The following is a 17,362-nucleotide window of genomic DNA, read 5'->3' on the forward strand; positions in this document are numbered from 1 at the left end:
CCAGATGGAGTAAAACCATGAGAAGTGGAAGAAATAGTCCCTGCCCTTGAGAAGCTTACAACTAGTGAACCACACATGATGTGATACAGGAAACTATGAAAAAACACTCTGGTATATATATTGCCTGGCTTGCCTGTGGTGGCTGTGTGCTGGACAGCAAATGCATCTAGAATGCCAGAGAGTCATTCAGTCTGGAGACAACTTGGAAAGGTGATGAAGAGCTGGAGATATCTTTTATTTTACATTCTAACCTGTGAATTTTGCTTTCATTGAGTACCTATCATGTTCTGGACACCAGGGATACACAGTAAGAACTAAGAGCCCATGCTGTGTGCGTAGGCAAAGAGCAAAGGGAATTAACTGAATGACTTTTCCCAGAGGTCTTCCAGCCATGCATAGTTCAAATCTCAAAATACTTGAATGTCAAGTGGATGGTGTTGGAAACATGCTGACTCATTCTTCTGAGTCAGGACCATGGCTTTATTGTCTAGACTGTTGCCAAGTTCCCCCTGTTAGGTCTCCCTGTTTCTGTTCTTGCCCCTTCTGGTCTAGTTTCAACATTTCAACATAGCAATCCTTGACCTTGGAAACCAAAGAGGGTGAGAGGATGGAGAGCAAGGACAAGTCCTGAACTTAGCCCGTGAATCTTTCAAATTCAGACACCATGACACTGGGACCAGACACCATGACACTGGGACCAGAAAGAGCAGTCACCTTCCTCCTTTATTTTTTTAAAAGATTATTTATCTATTTATTCATGAGAGACACAGAGAGAGAGAGAGGCAGAGACACAGGCAGAGGGAGAAGCAGGCTCCATGCAGGGAGCCTGATGTGGGACTCGATCCCAGGATCGCGGGGTCATGCCCTGAGACAAAGGCAGACGCTCAACCACTGAGCCACCCAGGCGTCCCACCTTCCTCCTTTAAATAGTGAAGTCATGGGGTGCCTGGGTGGCACAGTCAATTTAGTGTCCAACTCTTGGTCTTGGCTCAGGTCCTGAGATCAGGGTCATGAAACTGAGCCTCATGTCAGGCTCTGCACTCAGCATAGCCTGCTTAAAATTATCTCTCCCTCTCCCTTTGCCCCCCTCTCCTGCTTGCTCTCTCTCTCTCTCTCACATGAATAAATAATTCCTTGAAAACAAACAAACAAATAAATAAATAGCAAGTCATAGAGGGAACACTATGAAGGGGGTGTTGGGTGGTGACAAGTTGACAAACTTCTTTTTCTCTAAGAAGGTTCATTAGAAATCCCTCGAGGCTGCCTCGTCCAGCATCCACATAGTCCTGTCATTGCCTTGAAATGTTGGGCTGCCTGCCACATTCTCTCTTTGCCATCCATGGTGAGTTCTCATGGTTTCCTGTGCTTTCCTTCCAGTTGCCTCCAGCAGCCCAGTACCTGCAGAGTACACTGTTGATGTGGAGATCAGTTTTGAAAATGCCTCCTTCCTGGAGCCTATCAAAGCTTATGTGAACAGCCTCAGTTTCCCAATTCCAGGGAACAGCACAGACCTGGCCACCAACATTTTAAGCATTGAGGTGACAACAGGTGAGTCAAAGACCCATTGCTTCAGAATGGAAAGTTGGATATATCAGGGGAATGGCTGTCTGAGCTCCTTACTAGTAGAGTAGGTTGTTGTACTTAGGAGGCAAGTGAAATAAGCCAAAAAGCCCTGAGATATGGATTTTATGACTTCACATCCTTCCAGAATGAAGCTCCTATTGGCAAATTCTGCAGCCAGGGTCCTTATGTCAAGTGGTGGCCACATGTTTGCTTGGTGGTTTGTGTATTGGTTGTCACAAAATACATCCCAAGATACTGCCCAGTCTTTCATGAGAAACTCCTGGGTGCCATGCCTCTGGGTAATCAGTGGGTACAGCAAGGACTGGTTCAGGTATTAATAAGTGGCAAGTTTCCTTCATTCTGGCATCATAGGTCAGGAAATAGAAACCAGGTATACATCCGGATTGGAAGCAAGACATAATCTAGAAACCTCCAGGCTATGAGATTGGGCCTTCTGGATACTGCTTTCTTTCTGAAGTTATGCCAGCTGTCCTGGTTCTCAAGCACCACCACCTGGGAAGCTTGTCTTAAATAAAGTTCCTGCCTTGCTAGCACTGAGAGATACTGGATTTTATGATGTTCAAATGGAGGCAAGAACAAAATTCTTGTTTTTAAAAAATTTTTTGATTTCTCAGATTTTAAGTAGTCCATCAATATCATCTATGCATTCCAATTTTTTAATTTTTCATATGTACTAGCAGAACCTGAAATGGCTGCTTCATAGCTCCCTTTGGATGCCACTTCCTGTCAGTGCTGAAGCATGAAACTGCATCAATGTCCACAGATTCACTAGAGCTTGAGCATCCTTCTTATTTCAGGAACAATGATTTGATGGCTTTCCTTTGGGTAGTCACTCTGTGGGCCTTGGCCTAGGAGCTGATCCTTAGAACAGACAGCTCCTAGTGATATGGCTTTAATTGAGTTTTAAAAATAAATTCAAAGCGTTCTGTTTTCAGAGCATTTTCTAATGTCCCCAGTGGAATCAGAAACTGTTTGGGTTGTTCACATTTGATTAGAAATGTAAAAGGCACAATTGTATTTGTATTCTGTATTTGTTATCTATTGCTGCTTAACAAATTACCCCAGAAGTTAGCATCTTAAAACAACAAACATTTACTGTATCATACGGTTTATGAGGGCCAGGAATTCAGGAGGACCTTAGCTGGGTGGCTCTGGCTCAGATTGTATGAGGTTGTAGTCAAGCTGTCAACCAGAGTAGCAGTCCTCTGAAGGCTCAACTCTGGCTGGAAATCCACTTTGAAGCCCATTTATGTGGTTGTTGGCAGGAGGCTTTTGTACCTCACAAGGTCAGCCTCTCCATGACATGTCCTCATGCAATTGGGCAGCTGGCTACCCCATAGCAAGTGATGAGAGAGAGGGGGAGAGAGAGAGAGATCACAGAGGAAAGCCACAGTGTCTTTTACATCATAATATCAGAAATGATATATCATCATTTCCACCATATTCTGTGGACACACAGACCTAACCTAGTACAGTATGAGAAGGAGTTACAAAAAGGTGTCAGTATTCAGAAATAGGATGGTCAGGGCCCATCCTTGAAACTGGCTACCATACACTGTATGTCCAGGAATATGTTTTTCATGTTATCATTGTAGGCATCATCCCCTGAGGTAGTCAGAGCAGTCATCCTTTACATGGTGATGCATAATGGGAATCACATGAATCTCATGTAATACTCTTGAACTTCCCAGAAGGCAATATGGAGTCAAGTCAGGATATTCTACAAGTATAAATACTTATCTATAAATATAAAGGTGGTGACCATCCTCTCTCTCCTCACCGTTCTGGCTAATGCTAGTCTGCAGACCTGCTGGAAATGAAATCTGGTGCTCCTGTGAGACGGGCTATAGGTGGCCTCAGGAGAAGTGCCTCCACAATCCCACTTGTCAAGAGCATGACAGCTCCCTTGCAGGGCATCGTTGCAGTTGCCTGAAAGGACTACCTCCCAAGGGACCTTTTTGCCAGCTCCAGGGAGGTAAGCAACTGTTCATTAAATGTTTCTTTGCTGATTTGCCATTTGATACCAACTCAAGCAAATGTTTCTCCGTCCTGTGTGTATTCACATGCTAACACGAGATTTTGAAATATTGCCCTGCGTTTTTTCAGCAGATGTTACTTTAAGAATGTCAGTCAGACTCAATGTGGGCTTTCAAGAGGACCTCAAGAATTCTTCCTCTGCTCTCTATAGGTCCTACAAGACTGACCTGGAAACAGCGGTAGGTTTTAGCCCTGGGAACCCCTTAACCAACCAGCTGTTTGGATTGAACTGAATCTGTTGCATTTACAGTGGATGATTTGCTTGAATCTGTCAGAATTTATGAATATGGACATTGAAATTATTCCTATAACATCTGGGATAATGGATTAAGAAGTGCTCAAATCAAATAACGTTCAGGGGATGATTTGACATCATCATGACCTGTAGGTGGAACTTCTTCCCAGGGTAGAATTGATTCTGAGATTTGGTGGCATCAATTCACTGAATCTTATTCAGAGATACAAGAACCTGGTCTAGAAGTGCCTGATGGTACATTTCTATTTGTCTTCACACACCCCCTGGATGAAGCCCCTAACATCTTTTGGGCAGATCAGCCTAAAGCTAGTACTGCGGGTTTCAGACCATTCTATATTAGAGATATGGAGGCATTCTCACTTAAGACAGATTTAAATTTACTCATATAAAAATAGAGAATATTCCCTGAATGTTAGCTGTGTGCCAGACACTATTCTAAGTGCTTTACATTGGATTAATTCATCTGAGCCTAAATGCTTTGCTTGAATTAACTTCAATACAGCTTCCCAATTGGTGTGCTACAAATTATTACAAGTAGGCTGAGATATTGACTTCCGTTAATTCTCTGGGCAGCCAAGCCCCTTCCTCAGGCCAGGAGTGCCTCTGCTTACCCTTTTATTTATTTATTTTTTAAAAGATTTTATTTATTTATTCATGAGAGACACAGAGAGAGAGAGAGGCAGAGACACAGGCAGAGGGAGAAGCAAGCTCCATGCAGGGAGCCCGACGTGGGACTCGATCCCGGGTCTCCAGGATCAGGCCCTGGGCTGAAGGCGGCGCTACACCGCTGAGCCACCAGGGCTGCCCTGCTTACCCTTTTATACCACAGAAATTATCTTCATTTTCCATGGGTGCCATGCCAAAGTGCTGAAGAGCTCCTGGGCACTTGATTTGCATATCTGGCATGTAATAGTTCTGCACAGCGTGAGAAGCTTACACACACACACACACACACACATCAATCAATTATATACCTTTGTGGAAAGAGAGAGTGTCATATTAATCTTCAGATCCCACCCCTCCACGTACCTGGCACAGTGCCCTGCACGCACAGTGCTTTGCATATAACATCTGCCTACAAATGTGACTTGAATTAAAAGGAGTCTCCTGTGAGTTGGTATTCAAAGAAACCTCCCCATTTTCTCTGCTAGGCATTTCCCTGGGTAAAACTCCCCGCACATTTCATCTGGTGCTTACTTTTTGGAGGACCCAGCCTGATATAGGTAGATAGGAATTACCTCTTCAAGGATCTGCTGATGCCAGCATTAATAAAAAATAGAGGAAAAAATTTTACCTGGGGTGGTAAAGAATATGTGTTTCTTACTCTGTTTTAAATTTTTTGACTTATCTCTCACTGGACCTTGATACAATGACACTTGTCTTACTTTGTTTTCCAGTTCTGGAAAGGTTACAGTACTTTACCAGGCTTCAAATTGGTGACTGTGACAGGGTTCAGGTAAGAAGCTGTAATCAGATCATTTCTACCCAATGGCAGAGACCAATATGTTAGTGAAGGAGAAAAAGCCTATTAAAGGGGCATCATGTAAGACCCTCAACAGGACTACTTTGGTAGAGGTGATGATAATACAGGTTACTGGGGGCTTAAAGACAGAAGCAATGCTGAGAACAGAAACTTGCTTCTTACATATGTATCTACTTCCATGGAAAATGAGCAAAAGCCCTGTGTTTATTCTGTGCATGCAAGAATTTTACAGACAGATATGGGAAAAATTTGCAGTCTAGAGAGCTCCAAAATATAAAATGAAATATTTCCCATGCATGATGCCTTTATTCAAGAAAAGTTGTCCACCAGCCACAAGCACCCTGTTGCACGCTGCTGTGTTCTTGGCTTCCCCTGGAATTGGCCACCATGGTGGTCCTAAGCAGGTTAGCACAATGTTTTAGGGAGTTAGTTGCCAATTTTCAAGATAAACAATGTTCACAGAAACATTCAGGATTTTGGCTTCCCTTGACAGTCAACCTATCTGGTGCCCTGGGCCAGCATGCCCATGTGACAGCAGTATCTGCGTTGTGCCTGCCATCCTAGGGCCAACTTCTGTGACTCACTTCACTCATTCCCGTCTGACTGTTTTGTTCATTTGTGTTACCTGTCTGCGTACATTTGAGTGTGCAAGTCCTGCCTCAGGCTTTCAACTAGAGCTTAATAACAGGTTGACTTGAATGAACCTTTGAAGATAAAAGTACCCAGGCTATTCCTGCCATTTTGTTTGTCCATTGCAAATAAACCTTGAGAATCTAGACTCTTCCAGGTCAGTTACCCACCTTACTGAACTGAGTGGTCTCCATCCAGGCCCGGAAGTGTGGTTGTGACATATGAGGTGAAGACTACAACACCATCACCTCAATTGATGCATAAAGCAAATGAGCAAGTGATGCAGAACCTGAATCAGACCTACAGAATGGACTACAGTTCCTTTCAAGCCGTTACTAGCAGTAAGTAGGACATCTCCATGTCTTTTCTATACATGGATCCCATTTAGATATAGTAATGGTATTTATCATTAGGCTTGAAACTAGGAAATTCCATTTTAATGTCCTCCATGGACAGAGACTCTGGTTCCTGGCACAGAGGTTTATGTTCCACCTCCCCATCTGAGGCGTGGTCGCAGAGACTCCTAACCAGGCTAATATCATTGCAATTGGAAGGGTGGTTGCAGGGTAGAGAGATTTTATAAGAGGGTCACAGAGCCATCTGGGTTTATGGATTTTTTAAAAAAAATTAGAAGGCCCCAAACATCCAAAAACTAACAGTGTGGTGGGGGTTGGGATATTACAAAATGCACAGATATGAAACAACTGACACTGTTATTTTAGAGCAGTAGTTCTCAAAGTGTGGCCCCCAGACCAGCAGCATCAGCACCACCTGGGAACTTGTTAGAAATACAAATTTTGGTGGTGCCAGGTGGCTCAGTCAGTTAAGCATCTGCCTTTGGTGCAGGTCCCTGTTCAGCAGGGAGCCTGCTTCTCCTTCTCCTCTGCCTTCTGCTCCCCCTGCTTATGCTTTCTCTCTCTCTCAAATAAATAAATACAATCTTTAAAAAAGAAATACAAACTCTTAGGGCCACCCCAGACCAACCAGGGCAATGGTGTTTTTAACAAGCCCTCCAGGTGATTCTGATGCATAGGAAAATTTGAGAACCCCTGCTTTGGAACACATAGAGCAATGATAAAAAAAAATGGGGGTGTTAGATGTATGCCTCCATTTTACAAATGGCTACAGAGTTGTATTCTGTTGTGTTATTAGGTGGATGGACCTATTGTTACTTGGGAAATAGAAAAGAAAGCCAGCTGGGCCTAGATTTGGCAAGTAAGAATTTGCTCATGGATATTCTAGCTAATTTGGGTCCATGGTTCCAGACTCAAGGTGATTCCTCTTTAGGGTGACACTGTCCCCCATCAGGGAGGTCTCTGAAAGGACTGTCGTAGGCACATCTGGGAGAAAGGGCACCCCTTCTCAGGGATTAGGCCATCCATCCTCACAACAGCTTCATAAATTTTGTCTTTACATTCTCTGGTATTGTTAGACACCAGATCATTTTTAAAAACAAAATATTGAAAGATACATAATTGTAAGAAAGTACTACAACACAAGCAAGAAGAAAAGCAAAATAAAAATTCAGAATACATAAGATAGCAACAACACAGGTGAAAACAGGTAAATTAGGGATCTCTGGGTGGCTCAGCGGTTCAGCGCCTGTCTTTGGCCCAGGGCGCAATCCTGGAGACCTGGGATCGAATCCCACGTCGGGCTCCTGGCATGGAGCCTGCTTCTCCCTCTGCCTATGTCTCTGCCTCTCTCTATTTCTCTGTGACTATCATAAATAAATAAAAAAAATTTAAAAAAAGAAAGAAAACAGGTAAATTAAAGGAAGGGGAGTAAGTAGCCTAAGAGTATGAGCTCCTATGGAAGGCTTCCAGTGATGCCCCCCATCTCCTGACCCCTAACGCAACCCCCCAACCAACACATGTTCTGCCCTGAAGAATTCCTTATATTTATGACCCTGAGGGCATGGGTGACCATCAGAATCAAGCATTGGTAAGCTTCAATTATGATTACTCCTTCCGCCAAATTTCAGTTGTGTTGAGGATAGTCAACCTTTTAAAAGAGTAAGTATCTGGCAGTGTGACTGATTAGTGGCTTATTGTCGGTCCAGAAACATGGTGCTAACAGTACAGTTCACAAAAGTGCTTTGGAGTTTGTGGCCTTATTTTCCACAGAGCAGTGGAGTCATTGTGGATGACACTCACCACCATTCCTGCAGAATGTATCCATCTCTGTTCTCCTTGGAAGACTGGAATGATTCTGTGATGTGCACAGCCTAAACGTTCATCAACATGAACGTAGGTCATGTGCATTTCCACAGGATTGCTCCCACATCATCCTGCTCTCCATAGCATTGGTGCTATTTACCTAGAGTATAAATATCCAAAAGGTCAAAAGACTGGGTTTTGTTTGGTTTTACTTTGTTTTAATTATAATTATATTTGGGGGCAGCAGAGAAGAAGAGAACAAGAAAGAAAAAAAAGCTAAATGACTGAGCTCATATCCGAAAGTTATTTTAAGTCTTTATGAAATACCGAGGGTACAGGACAATGTTTCAAACATTTCCATTTATTTGGTCGTATACTCATCCTTAAAATAATTGTTTGATTAATTAGCAGGGGCGCTTAACCAGAATGTCCCTTTCTTTAATCACTGCTAATAAATTCATGGTCACTTCCATATAACCACATGATACCGGCAGTCATACTAGTTGTTATTGTTAGCCACTGTGATGATGAAAAGAGACACATTGTTATTGTATCTTTTCTTATTAAGTCCCCTGTTTCACACAAATTGTGTCCTTTCATATCCTGTGAAATGGGTTCTGTGATCTCCATTTTAAAGGAGAGGGTAAATAATTTTCTCAACAACACCTAGTAAGTAACATAAGTCTATATGACTTCTGTGTCTATTTGCTACCTTGCTCACAGGAGGCCTTGTTGGGTGTGATATTGTAAGATCTTCTTTTATATAGGAGCCTTAAAAAAGTGATGAGATATTTAGACCCCTTGATATTTTGACTAGAACATCATAGCTCCCCAAATTAATTTTATGGTGTCATGGTCCCATGTTGACAATATGGAAAGGGTCTGGCCTGAGCATGAAACCCATGTACAACAGCTCTAACAGAACTTCCTTATCCAGTGCCTCTGATTTCCTCAATATGTGGAATTCATGAAAGATGTAGAATGAGAAACACAGCTTAAAGGGGAAAAAACCCCACATATTGTGTAAGCAAAGGACAACCATAAACACACAGACACACACACACACACACACACACACACAAATAGCAAATGTGCTTTATTTCTCTTTGTGAAATGACTTAATGCCATGGTTCTCCAGATTTTTACTATGAAAAGAATAAAAGCTACTCTTCACCCAAATCACTTCCCCATAGCTCTCAATACTCCTGTTTTCCAGACAAGAAAGCTGAGGCCTAGAGAGGCTAAGTAAATTCCCTAGATGTGTGGCGCAGAACCAGGATTCAAATCTGGGCCTGTGTGTCTATAAAGTTCTCCTTCTTAACGGCCCATGGGTATGAAGTCTTTTTAAAAAACTCTTAATTCTTAACAGACTTTATTACAAGAAATTATTTTCTCCCCATTTATAATGCATCAGAGACATAGGACCGAGCTTTCAGTGTTATAAGATAACCTGTTATCAACAGGAAGTAGTTGATATCATTGAGTCAGTGGCAAAGAAACTTGAGGTTTAAATGAGCTGGTGTGGCTTTTTTATAAGCCAATGAGCATTTTCTACCAGACTATATGAAATATCGCAATTAGCTTTGGAATCCCCATTACTCCCAATGAAGGCAACTGAGTGTGCCCAGACTCCACACTGGATGCCAATCCCTGGTATCTGGCAGGTGGTAACTCTTTGGGCCTCAGACACAAGAGATCCAGGGTTGGAATGAGGGAGATGTATTGCCTCCTTCTAGACAGCACCACAGCCCTGTGTAGTGGTGGTGTCTGCTGGGTTGTATCAATTCCATTCATTTGCACTGGGATTTTAATATCTTTTCTTTGGGTTTTCAGATGAAACTAAGTTCACCATCATACCAGAAATCATTTTTGAAGGGGATACGGTAAACATGATGTGTGAAACCGACGTTTTGTCCTCTAACGTGTCCTGGCACCATGTTGAAAGGCACTCTGACATCCAGAACAGCAGCAGATTCTCGGTTTACACCACCGTGCTGAACAACATGACCTCAGTCTCCCGCCTCACGATTTACAACATCACCCAGCGGGATGCAGGTGGGCTTCCAGCCAATGACTGGTGCGGGAAAGGGATAAAGAGCTCGTAAAGAAGCAAACCACGGAAGACACATATAGTGTTTTCCTCTTTGAAGAGAAGTCACCACGCTCAACTTTCCGAAATTAAAAATGAATTCCATGACATATGAGTAAGCAAAGCTAGCCTTGCAGACAGAAACAGATTTCCACATTTACCAAGGGCTTATGAGTTGAAAACTGAGACAAAAAGCTGGCTTTTGTTCTTAATCCTTATAAAATTGTAAACAGTTTTGTTGAGATCGAATTGACATATAATAAGCTGTACGTATTTAAAAGGTACAGTTTAATGGGTTTTGTCCTAGGTATACTCCTGTGAAACTACCATCCTCCTCGGGGGAGTGAATGTATCCTTCACCCTCTGGCCACTTTTCTTGGATTCCATTGTAAACCCTCCCACCTCCCGCTCTCCTTCCCCAACACCCACCCCAAACTTAAAAGCAGAAGTTTTAAACCTGAACTCTAGAATTTAATAATCCCATTGTAACCCAGATGTCAACAGGGGCATCTCTTTTTCCCTGACTGAGAAGCTGGGTTGCGGACACATGGGTCCTGTTACATCTTTGTTGATTCTGATTTTGCCGCAGAGTTACATAGATGCCAAAATCATCCACGATCTTCTAGGTCTCCAAGGCTTTCCAATTTTTCCTTTCTACCTCTTCCATCCCCATGCCTTTTTTCTTATTAGCAAAGACTGAGATTTCTGCTCCTTCCTTAGAACATCTCTCTCCTCATTAATTTGTGCCATCAGAAATGATCTGCATTGACCTTCTGCACTTCTTGAATGTTTCTTTAGGGTTTTCTTAGAGCAAGTCTTGGATGCTTTTGAAAACAATGCTTCGTGAAGTCCTGACATGACACATGAGATGAGGCTATCATTCGTCTAAGGAAATCTATATACGTAGCAATAAAAAAATGCATTTCTAGGGGCGCCTGGCTAATGCAATCGGTTGAGCATCAACTCTTGGTTTCAGCTCGGGTTGTTATCTCTGGGTCTTGAGATTGAGGCCCAAGTCGGGCTCTGTGTTCAGTGCAAGTCTGCTAGAGATTTTGTTTCCCTCTCCCTTTGTCCCCCCAAACCCCACCCTCTCACCATCTCAAATAAATATATAAATCTTTTTAAACAAATTCATTTGTTTATTCTATGCAGGTGAATATATTTGCAAGCTGACATTAGATATTTTTGAATATGAGTCCAGAAAAAAAATAGATGTCACGCCCATCCGAATTCTGGCAACTGAAGAAATGAAGGTGACGTGCGACAACAATCCTATATCTTTGAACTGCTGCAGTGAGATTAATGCTAACTGGAGCACAATAGAATGGAAGCAGGAGGGGAAAATAAACATTCCAGGTAAGAATGTCAGATGGCCTTTTGCATATACATTTGTGCCCCTTGGCCAAGTAAAAATGGGAGATGCACTAGATGGGAGAGGAAATGTCAGATGGCTGTTTTTTCCCAAACTTTAGTCTGTAAAAATGTTACTAGGCTTGATGCCAGCTCCAGCTTCGCTATTCTCAAACAACATTCCAAAAATATGTGCATACAAACGTCATGCTTGGATTGTAGACAAGTTCCTAGCTGAGAAGACCTGATGACTTAGGTCCACAGTATCTCCTGCCTGTAGAAAACCTTGCCCCCATCCTCCTTCCCTCTTCATCTTCAGCAAAGGGCTAAGGATGAGGCCATTGGCTTTGTTTCGCAGTCAGACTTGGAACTTTTCTGTATCTCTTCTCTTGATGTCTGTCCTTCTCACGTCTCGGGCTCTGTCCCACATCCTTCTGTATTACCCAATTCTCTATCTCTGGTTTGTTTGTTTTTACCTCTCTGTGTAGACCTGTTCATCTCTCAAATGTTCCATGTCAATTTCTGATCCTGCTTGGCTTCCTTTTAGATCTGAGATATTACTGGAAATTCTCTACCCTCCAGTTTACGCTGATGAATGATGATGATAATAAATTAAAAGAGCGATACTGACTCTGTTTTGTGTAATGGTTTATGATTGACCAATGTTTTAAAAATGTGTTATCACTTTTGAGCACATTGAACCTTGATCACAAGTTTGAAGCTCGCATTTTTTGGCCTCCAGTTTGCAAATAAGGAACTTGAGGTCTACATTGACTTATCCAAGGTTGTCACAATAAGGAAAGTAAGAAAAAAGAAGACTCACCTCAGGTCTTATTTCACAAGACCAGTGTTTGCCTTGGCAAAACTATTTTAGCCGTGCCTGATGAACCAGTGCTGGAGCAAGCTGATCTGGCAGCTTGTTCTGAAGCAGAAGACTTTTTTTGTCTAGAAATTTCATGTAACACGACCCGATCCTTCCTTAAGAAATGACAGTTTTATGTGTTCATCTTTACACTAAAATATCTTTAAAGTGAAATGTGGCTTTTCCCATGAAATACATCAGTGTGGTAAGGTTTTCTTTTACAAAGTCTTTGCCATGCTATCAGACTCCATTAAGTTGTAAAAAAATAAAATAGTGATTCGTTTACATGCAACTTATCCTGAGCCCATCTATTCGCAAAGCACATCCCACCTGCTGCTTTAGTATTTTACTTTAAATACTCCGAAGAATGGGAAAGGCATCTGGTAACTGTTGGCACATGATACATTTAGTCACTTCCTTGATTTTTCAGGAAGAGGAGGTGTAGGCACCTTGGAGGAGCTGCCAGATGGGAGAAAGACCTTGCAGAGTCCCTTGGTTCTGACTTAATAAGCGTTCAGCTCTGAGAGGTGAAAACCTTGCCCTCTGGCAGAGGAGCCAGGAAGTCTGCAGAACAGATGCTCAGGGACCTCGCTGTGGCCACCAGTGCTCAGACATTTCTAATGCCCAGTGCAGCCGAAGCACAGGCGGAACAATGGATTTCCTGCCAAAGGGCTGGCCTCCCGGGGACCTGCACTGTCCTTCTCTGATGAGCTTAGCCTCTGCCCTGGGCACCTTGCCTTCCTCCTCCCCTTGCAGCTCCCCTGCTCTGAAGCGCTCTCTCTCGCTCTCATTCTCTCTCTCTCTCTCTCCAATTCCACCAGTTCTTTAGCACCCATTTTTCTGGGATCAATAGGAGACAGTCTAGCAAAATAATTCACTCCAAAGCATAAGGAACTCAATGTACCACTTCATCTCAGAAGCATTTCATTTTCAAAACACAAAGGAGGGGCACCCAGGTGGTTCAGTCCATTAAGCATCTGCCTTCGGCTCATGTCATGATCCTGGGGTCCTCCAATTGAGCCCTTTGTTGGGCTCCCTGCTGGGCCAGGAGTCTGCTTCTCCCTCTCCCTCTGCCCCTCATTCCTGCTCATGCTCTCTCTCTCATATAAATAAATAAAATCTTTTAAAACACACACACACACACACACACACACACACACAAGGGATAAGACAGAAAATAATCAGCAAGTGATAGAATTTCTAGCGTAAAGAGGGTGGTCTTTTTTGAATAGGAAGGGGCTTCCTTTTTGACTCATTGGGCAGCAACTAATGATACAAATGATAATGGTACAGAAGTAATAGTATCAATACCACTACTACCACTAGTAATGATAGAGATGGTAATAGTTTCTATTATTATTGCAGCATCTAGCCTGACTGTGTGGGGTCTCTGGCTTTGCCTGCGTGGAAAAGGATTGATTAATTGTGGGAAATGAAGAGCAACAGAGTTTGTAATCTGACTGTAGCTGTTATACGGTGGGATGAGAAAAAATAATGGAGCCTTAATCCCCTCCTTGCCCACAAGTTAGAGCAGTTCCCAGATGAGTTCATAAACTTCCTCGTGGCCCTGCCTACCATACTCCTGTGGCCCATTATCACGTGGAGTGTTCATAAAACAACTGAATCGTGACAAGAGGGTGCCGGCTCCCTCGTGGCTGTGACATTGCAGGACATGAAAGGAACAACTTTAAACTCCACAGTCCCCTTACTTGCATCTTTTCTTCCTGATTGCCCCATTGAAATGTTTAAGCATATATTATCGGGTGTGCTTGCATGCTGTCTCAAATGGTTTGGGCTTGGTTTGGTTTGGTTTGGTTTTTCTGCTGCCAAACAGGGCATCGGTAAGATATAATGAAGGGAGAATGGCTGTTTTTCTTTACTGAGTAGAAATCAGTCTGTGGCTTTCAAGACACTTGATGAAGTGCCTAGTCTAGAGGCCAGCTGGCTTCAGGGTTTGAAGTGAGCCCTAAAGAGAGAAGCAGCTGGAAGTGGTACATGGCATCTGAGGACGCCAGAGGCAGTGTTCTCCAACCGAGCTGCACGTGAGGGTCACCCCAGAGGTTTGTGAAACAGTCCGGCTGCCAGGGCTCTACCCCAGAGAAACCATGCCAGGATCTCTGGGTTTGGGGTCCAGGTGATGTGGTTTGATGTGGGGTCCATGAGCCAATGGCCAAGAAAGAATTCTTGAGCCATTTTTGGTGCTAAAAGGTGGTTTTATTAAAGCAGAGGGACAGGACCCATGGGAAGGAATTGATGCACTGGGGTTGTGAGGAGCAATTGGTTGTATACTTTGGAGTTGGGGAACATAAAGACGAAGGAAGTTTCCAAAAAAAGATTTTCATATGTTGAAGAAGACTTACAGGATCCTGAAGCCCTGACTATTGTCAGGCTAAGGTTGTTTTTTCCTCCGGCAAGGCATTAACATTAAGATTGGGAGCTTCCTGCAGGAAGCTTTGCCTGGCTTAAGTATTTGCCAGTGTGCTGCAGGTTATAAGGCAACCGAACTTTATCTGCATTTATTTTGCCTTTGTCCCCACATCACAGGCAGTGGTATAGCTTCTTAAATTTCACTGTAGATTTTATTGGGCAAAGGGGAGTGAGGACCACGCATTTAGTCCAGTTCTTCATTTTACACAGGAGACACTGAGACTTTCTGTGCACTGCCCAGGATCTCTCCCTGACAGTAGCGAGGCATGCCCCGCCCCAGCCTTGCTCTTTCTCCCCCTCCATGTTTCTCTATGTGTTCCGAATGAGCCATGGATAAATTTGATTTTATATAGTGATTCCTCTACTTGTGGGAATGCCCACGGAATTGGATAAGAGAAAAAGAGAGAACTTGAGCCAATTACTCTGTTCTGGAAAAAATTTTCTTAAGGGCCTGTGCTCTCCAGGAGGATAATACCTAGTCCTGAAGAGCCACAATCCCAGCTCTGCCATGTGTCCTCTTCCTGACACAGGGCCAGTGACTCTCACTTTTGTCCATTAAATATTGATAATGGTACTCATTTTTCCAAAATTTTGTGTGGTAAAAAACCAAGATGATAAATGTAAACAATTAAAATAAAGTTGAATACACTGAATCTGCCACAAGAACTGTTTTCTGATAATGTTGATAGCTTTAAAACCCATCCTTTCGTTTTTCCTCAGTGTGATGGGAAATCTTCTGTGGAGAGTTTGCTTCTGTTGAGAACCAAACCTGTGATCGCAAGCCACCTCTTCTCCAGAAAGCGCAATACCAACTTATTAGCTGCATTCAGTACTTTCTAGAGCAGGACCCTGAGGGGCAAAGACCCCAGCCCTGGGTACTGGGGCAGTGGGGTACTAGATGGATACAGTGTGAATGCTGCCAATCAGAGATCCTGCTTTTGTTTTCTGAGTATACCATCTCTTTGGAGGCCTTCTGTACCTACAGGTATGAGCCTCACAGAATGACAACATAACTCCCCTCCACCCCATCAACACTCCCTTTCCTGTTTGTCCCCTGAAAGGCAAGCCACAGATTCTGTAATTTTTTCCCACCAGTGATTTTCCAACTTAACTGTAGAAGCTTTCTTCAAGCAAAATCTTGTATGGTTGTGTGATGCAGGGTTTCTCAACCTCAGCTCTAGTGACATTCGGGGCTGGATAATTCTTTGCTGAGGGGAGCTGTTCTGTGCATTATAGGATGTTTATCAGCATCTTTGGCCTCTGCTCACTAGATACCGGTAGAACCCCCAGCTGTAACAATCAGAGCTGTCTCTGAACAATGCCAATGTCCCCCAGGCAGGTAAAAACACCCCTTGGTTGAGAACCATATGCCTGGTATGCAAAGCAGGCTATAGTGGAGCCACTTGAGTTATGAATGGGATTAGGGGCTTTTTACCACCCCACCCCCACCCCACCTGGCCTGGCTCCTGAAGCAGGCTACTAGACCACATTCTCCAAGGTGAACTGATTTGCACATACAACTGTACCCCAGAATACTCCAGCCACCATTTCTTTTAAGACCTAGAGCAAACCTCCATTCCTCTCTGAAATCTCCCCTAGTCTCCAAGAAAACTCCCCTGCTTCAACCTCCATAATATATTTATTTCCCTCTTATGAAACCTCTCTGCTATGCATTATAATTTTTTCTGTACATCTCTTTATATTATCCATTCTGGAAACTCATTGTCCTGCACATCAACTTGACAGCAAGACTGGGCCTCAAAAGATAAGTAAGCATCAACAGGAGGAAGAAGAAGAAAGGGGAATGTTCTAGATGTGAATACAGCCATGAGAGTGTGAAGTTATAGGACACATTGAAGGCCCAGAACAAGATGTGTTTTTTTTAAGAGAGGGTTATATAATGAGATAAAGGGTACAGAGGCAGATTGAAATTGAATAAATACACATACCATACTTAAGGAGATTCCATCTTATTTTGTGCACAATGGTAAGATTTAAAGCTAAAAGGAGAGAAGTCAGATGATCAGAACCGAACTTTAGAAAAACAGTCTTTAAGGTATGTAGCCAATACAGATCGAAGGGGCAAAGAACTGAAAATAGAGATCCAGTTTCAACTGGATATAATTGGCAGATAACAGAAAATGCGGCGGGGTGAGAGACCATGGGTTAGAGTGGATAAGACAGTGCTGAGATGTTTCAGAGGAATAAACCAGATGCTTTTTACAGCCAAATGGAAATGAAATGTGAAGAAATGCTTTAACAAGTAGTTAAAGATGACTTTGCGACTTTTAATTCTGGGAGCTGCCAGTGGCAAGAGGAGAAACAAAAAAATGTGCAGGCTTTGTCAAGGGAGAAGAAAGATCGGTTCTTGACTGGACATGTTGAGTTGGAGATACCTAAGATACGAAACTGGCATTTGGGAATTTGCTTCTAGAGTTTACAACAAGAACATTTCTCTTATAGATAGAGTCAGGAGCCATCCAGA

The 17,362-nt window shown here is 43.0% G+C and overlaps 1 protein-coding gene across 12 annotated transcripts in view; it reads left to right on the forward strand.

The window, feature by feature from the left end:
- Positions 1-17,362, forward strand: part of ADGRF5 (adhesion G protein-coupled receptor F5) — a 102,192-nt gene that overhangs the window by 60,941 nt on the left and 23,889 nt on the right. For 6 of the 12 annotated variants that reach the window (XM_072832745.1, XM_072832752.1, XM_072832746.1 and 3 more), the window contains 7 exons: positions 1,378-1,548; positions 3,383-3,559; positions 3,694-3,800; positions 5,275-5,333; positions 6,189-6,331; positions 9,983-10,204; positions 11,391-11,594. In XM_072832745.1, the coding sequence (XP_072688846.1) occupies positions 1,378-1,548; positions 3,383-3,559; positions 3,694-3,800; positions 5,275-5,333; positions 6,189-6,331; positions 9,983-10,204; positions 11,391-11,594 (1,083 nt within the window). Of the gene's footprint in view, positions 1-1,377; positions 1,549-3,382; positions 3,560-3,690; positions 3,801-5,274; positions 5,334-6,188; positions 6,332-9,982; positions 10,205-11,390; positions 11,595-17,362 lie in introns of all 12 variants that reach the window. The other 6 variants (XM_072832743.1, XM_072832742.1, XM_072832750.1 and 3 more) reach the window with 1 other exon arrangement.

Source organism: Canis lupus, chromosome 7 (assembly GCF_048164855.1).
Source record: "Canis lupus baileyi chromosome 7, mCanLup2.hap1, whole genome shotgun sequence".
Classification (NCBI taxonomy): Eukaryota; Metazoa; Chordata; class Mammalia; order Carnivora; family Canidae; genus Canis; species Canis lupus.